General features: G+C 34.7%; 1 protein-coding gene across 2 annotated transcripts in view; it reads right to left on the bottom strand.

Annotated features, from left to right (window-relative positions):
- LOC107653289 (ubiquitin-protein ligase E3C-like) overlaps positions 1 to 5,523 on the bottom strand; it is a 33,697-nt gene that overhangs the window by 23,220 nt on the left and 4,954 nt on the right. For both annotated transcript variants that reach the window (XM_016439958.1, XM_016439959.1), the window contains exons 8-11: positions 4,859 to 5,012; positions 3,344 to 3,564; positions 3,087 to 3,238; positions 2,785 to 2,972 (exon numbers count right to left, since the gene is read on the bottom strand). In XM_016439958.1, the coding sequence (XP_016295444.1) occupies positions 2,785 to 2,972; positions 3,087 to 3,238; positions 3,344 to 3,564; positions 4,859 to 5,012 (715 nt within the window). The remainder of the gene's footprint in view (positions 1 to 2,784; positions 2,973 to 3,086; positions 3,239 to 3,343; positions 3,565 to 4,858; positions 5,013 to 5,523) is intronic.

Below are 5,523 nucleotides of genomic sequence, written 5' to 3'. Positions count from 1 at the left end.
CACATACGCACGACCGGAAGGAGCGGAAGCGGTCGACTGTGGCATAATAAAAGCTCCGCTGCTTTCGAGCCGTGTGTTACGCTCGTTCAGCGGCCTCGTTTCGCTTCGACGACTTTCAGCATCACCCTGCTTCATTCTACTACGTTAATAAATCATTAGCTCATCCATGAACATGATTTCTGCCCGAGTCCCGTCGGATTGCATCGGCTGTGGGGATGAAGATGACAACTCCCATGATTCCACACTCAGTCACGGCGTCATCAAACTACACCTTTGTCTCTGTTTATTTTGAATACGCGCCCCCTAGCGGCGAAAACTACATAGTGCCTTTAAGGTAAGAATATGTACATCCACCTCTCACACACACAAAGCACTTCTGTTTACAATTTTATAGACCTTTCCCCCCAATATGTTATATTAATGTCAGACAGCACTTTAACAATAAAATAACAAAACAATTGCAGAACTCTCACTGAGAAATGTATGAAACACTGAAATATGTAGACCAAATGTTAAAAATAATAATAATAATAATAAAATAGACACAAAGCAAAATGCTATCAAGCCTTAATTTTCTCAATATAATACAGTAACAAAAAATGCATACATTACAAAATTGTTTAAATTTAAATCAAGGACCAAAAACAGCAAAGCTAATTGCATCTCAGCACCTAATTTCATGCTAGCTAGATGCTAATTGCATCTTAGGTGGGTACAATTAAATTAAACTGGGAGTTTAGCACTTACAAGCTTTAGAGAGCATGTGTCTGACTGAAATATAATCAAAGCTACATGACTTTACTGGACCTCACACAAACACTCTCAATTTCAAAGTCAATTTCACTGCTCTAATCTTTTATTAACATGAATAATGTGACAATGTTTTTTCTTTCTTTTAACTGTCTGTTCTTTGCATCTTCATAGTGTCTTTAAATAGCCAAAACAAATACAGCAGGCTTAACATTAATGAGACCTTTCCATGGACAAGAACCAAGTGCGCTATTTACACTAACACAGTTTTGATACTATAATGACCTTGTTTAGTGTGAAATACAGCCATACTCTTCACTTTAAAATATGATTGTTTAAAAGGCGACCAGGTTTGCGCGCTCACTGGGCACTTCTTTAAAGGTTGTAAATCAGGGCCAGCTGTTATACCTCTTGTAAAACTATCCCATCCACTCCTGCAGGAATTAATCTTCCTAGGCCAGCTAATTATTTTGTACAGATATCCGATAATGATAAAGTAGTGAAGGCAGTATTTATGTTAAAAGCCTTCTCTTCTGGACGGAGCTATAAAATATAAAAATACCACCAAATAAAAAAAATGGAGGAAAAAACAGGATGAAGAAAGGATATGCAGGAAAACATAATGGAAATTCAAACGTTTTATTTAATATATGAAAGAAAGCAGAACTTGCAAAATATGTTAAAGATGTCAGAGGAGCAAAATTATAAAAGGAAGTCTAAAGTGTCTTACAGAAACAATGTTAAGTTACATCAACTTTGAAATGTGTTTTATAGGATGTTATATTTTTCATTTATTTCATTTCAGATTACTCTATATTTCCATGGAACAATTAAAAATATTAAACAGTATTAAAAAGAGTTAATTTTGGCATATCATTTTTGTCTTTGAAAATAGCATTTTAATTAGACAATAACATGCAAAATTACAAAAATGTGTGTTAAACAGACTAAACTTTATAAAAGTATTTTTCCAACGTTAAAACATTTAGTTCATTTAAACGTCTAACATTAACAAAATAAATAATTAATACATATTTGTAGAGAAATAATAAGTAATTGTAGAGAAAATCTAAGCTCCTAAAATAATTTATGAGTATAAATATTAGCTACTAGGATTTTTTTTTTATCAATTCTTTAAAAAAAATTATCCTACTAAAAAATCAATTATGTGAAAAAGGTTTTTTTTCCAGAATACATAAAAAAAATTTGATACTGAATTGAAAAGTGGTACTTTTTTTTTTTTTAGATTTAAGAGACTTGACTGCTGCCTCCTCTATTGTGAAGACTGCTTTCTGATAAGATTTTAATACATAATACAACATTTTTAATTCTCTGATATTGAGAACATAAAAGGTATAGACTAGGGTGCACAATGCCTGTGTGGAAACTTTAAACTAGTTCTGATTAGTTGATTGACACCACCTTTTAGAGCTCAGTGGCTTTAGCTGATTTCTCCCTCTCCCACATTAAACCAGACATTCTCCTTTTCCCTGTTTTTCATGCCACCTCTCTCCATCACTCTCCTCCTCCTTTCATTCTTTCTGCTAAAATCCAGCTCTCATTTTGTTAGCATTGCAGAACCAGAAGTAGATTAAGCAAAGGTGATTGAGAGAAAAGCTCATTACACTAATTGATGAGTGACAGCAACTAAAACTGCCCTGGTAATAAAAAACAAAAAACACAGTAAGATGAGACTTAACCACCTGACTGCTTCATTAGCAATGTTTCTGCTTTATCTTTAAAAAAAAAAACAGTGGAAAAGAGAAGCAAAGACAACCTGCTCACAGACTTGACAGTTTGATGTTTGGGAATCTTTTTTATACACAATTCTCATCTGATTGCAGCTCTTTCTTGACTGTATCTCTTTTTATCATTTGGAGTGGTACAGAATGCCTAACTTATCTTGAAGTAAGAGAGTGATAGAGCACAAGTGTGCACTGTGCAGTGAGTCTGGTTATATTTGCTATCCTTAATGTTGTGTTGCAGAAAATGATGGGCGATTCATTTTTTTGGATGGGTTGTTGGATGACTAACCTGACTCTGGGCACCATCATACGATGTTGCACCATCAGCGTGTGACAGATGGAGGCCATCATGGTGAAGATGTCTTCACTTGCCGTGTCTCTCCAAACTAATGTTAGCAGAGCGTTAGTCTGCTGCTTGGTGTCCAACTTCTGTACACATTCCTGTGTTATATAATGCACAGATATCCAACTGCCATCCTTTAAATAAAAAGACACAAAATTATATTCATCTTTTTTAGATCAAAATGATATTACTGTGGTGCTCTCTGAATATTTTTGTGCAAAGATGTGGATAAGAGAGAATGTGTGCACCTGTGCAGCAGGAGGCTGTACGGTCATTTCTTCTTCATCTTCTGAATCACTGTTGATGTCAGCTCTACTGCTGCACTCCGTCACTGGCAACAATGGCAACAGAGTCTGGAGCGCATTCAAGTACAACAGCAACCCTTCTTCGGAGAGTGAACCTATACAAACCAAATGGACAAAATAATTGTATTCACTGATCGGTCACCTCAGAAACGCACAGTATATTAGTGATGCTGTAAAGTGCTATTAAGCATAATGCTTACCCAGTCCTGATTCTCCAACTGTTAGCACAAAGTAAAAGAGCCAGGGAGCCTGAGCTCTGGCCTGGGGAGAGGAGGCTATGGTGGCCTGAAGTGACCAAAGGAAGTTCTGAAATGGGAAAGCTAGTTTTGGGTCTGACAAAGCTGGCATGAAGAAATTATAGATTTGTTCAGTGAAAGGCGCTGAAATGAACTCCTCAGTGAAGGCCGTAAAAACAAACTGCCTGTGAATGAAAGAAGAAACAAAAAAAGGTTGAGAACCTGTGAATTTTGTATTATATATTGTAATTGTACTGTAGGTTTCAGTCTGCAGGAAGGACATTACCTAATTTATTTTTCTAAATACCATACTATGCAGTATATCCTTTTCAATACTAATATACTTCCCTATATGTCCACACATTTACACACACTTTTGGCTATTTGTGTATCTACAAGACAACAAAATTCACAATCTTCGTTTGCCAACAGGAGAGCTTTGACCTAAAAGAACCTTGTTAGTTCCCATTTAGCACACATATTTTTCTAAAGTGACAGCACAGTAATTCAGTAATTCTAAATGGATGTATTTTACCTTTGCTTTACAGACAAAAAGTTCAAATAGAAGTGGCACGGCCACAATATAATTTATCCACACTAGAATAAAACCACACCAATTAACAAAATAATTAATACTTTCAAAATTTTGGGAAGGTAAGATGATTAAATGTTTTTTTAAAGCAGTCTCTTACGCTCAACAAGGCTGCATTTATTTGATCAATAACAGTTAAAACAGAAATATTGTAAATATTACTCCAATTTAAAAACAAGAGAGCTTTCCATTTTAATATTTTCAAAATATATATTTCATTTTTGTGATGGCAAATCTGAATTTTTATCAGTCATTACCCAGTCTTCAGTGTCACATGTTCTTGCTATTAATTTCTTTAAAAAATAATCTTACTGACCCCAAACTTTTGAACAGTAGTGTACATTATTATTATTATTATTATTATAGTAAAATGTGAAAAATGTTAATTTAAAGCAAAAGGGGGAAACACAATAGCAAAAAACATCTAGCTGGTTTGTCTGGGTACATGCCTCGGTGTAGGTGTGTGTAAGAGAGAGAGAGAGGACAAACACGAGACTGTATGCACAAGCTTCTTCTCTCGCGCTTTTGTCGTTCATCAGAGAGTAAAGAAAAGAAAAGAAAACAGCAGTGTTCGTCACTCAGAGTGTTAAAATGGAGGGTAAATGTTGTGTAAACATTACATGTTGAGTCAATGAGTCTGTCTGGATTTTACTACTCTCTGTAAACACAGCAGTGAGAATTACTGTCCATTGGTCTCCTGGAAGGATAAAGCTAACGGTCTGCAATAAGGGGTCAGTGTGCAGCCTTTTACTGGTGGAACCCTTGCATCACACACACCAAAAGAAAGACATTCCTCTAACAGCTTGAACTGAATGCTCTCCATGGCGTGTGTAGCATAAAAGTCTACGAATAATTTTTCTCCAGTATGCACCTATGTGAATATGTACCTGGTATCTGGGGGGCAAGAGCTATATGAAAAGTGCAGAGGCTTGAGTGTGTGTTCCAGCAGCGTTTGTGCCAGTGGAATGGAAGGGGCATCACTGTACTCTAGACTCGATGGCAACTTGTGATTCACTAAAACATACAGAGATCTGTAGTATCCTAAAAGAAAGAAAAAAAATATGATCACAATATCACAATAGGTAACAGATGCAAACTTTGGCTAAATTAAAAAGAGAATCTTTATCAATATTTTATCAATATCTTTATTTATAAGAGAATCCGGGCAGGGACACCGGCAAAGGATAAGTATCGCTTTTTATTTCTCCTCTTTCCTACTACTTGTTTCACTTCTGTTTCAGTTTTTTTTATAACCATTTCTTACTATGTGTCAGTAAGTTGTTGTTATTTTAGCATGTGTGTTTGGCTCAGTGTTATTTTTTTAGGATTACTGATAAACTAATGTAGTTTGATTTGTATTAGTTATCTATTTTAGTTTTAGTTACAGTTGTAGTAATGTTGTCATTTTATTCGTTTTTTTATTATGTCTATATAGGTTTTTTATTAAGTTTTAGTTTTATTTATTTATATCAGTACTTCAACATACAAAATGGAAATGAAATAATATATATATATATATATTGAATGTATTTATATATATGTACATGTATAT

The sequence above is a fragment of the Sinocyclocheilus anshuiensis genome, unplaced genomic scaffold (genome assembly GCF_001515605.1).
Source record: "Sinocyclocheilus anshuiensis isolate Anshui unplaced genomic scaffold, SAMN03320099.WGS_v1.1 scaffold219, whole genome shotgun sequence".
Taxonomy (NCBI): domain Eukaryota; kingdom Metazoa; phylum Chordata; class Actinopteri; order Cypriniformes; family Cyprinidae; genus Sinocyclocheilus; species Sinocyclocheilus anshuiensis.
The sequence above is the reverse complement of the archived record's forward strand: the minus strand, read 5'-3'. Positions and strand labels throughout refer to the sequence as shown.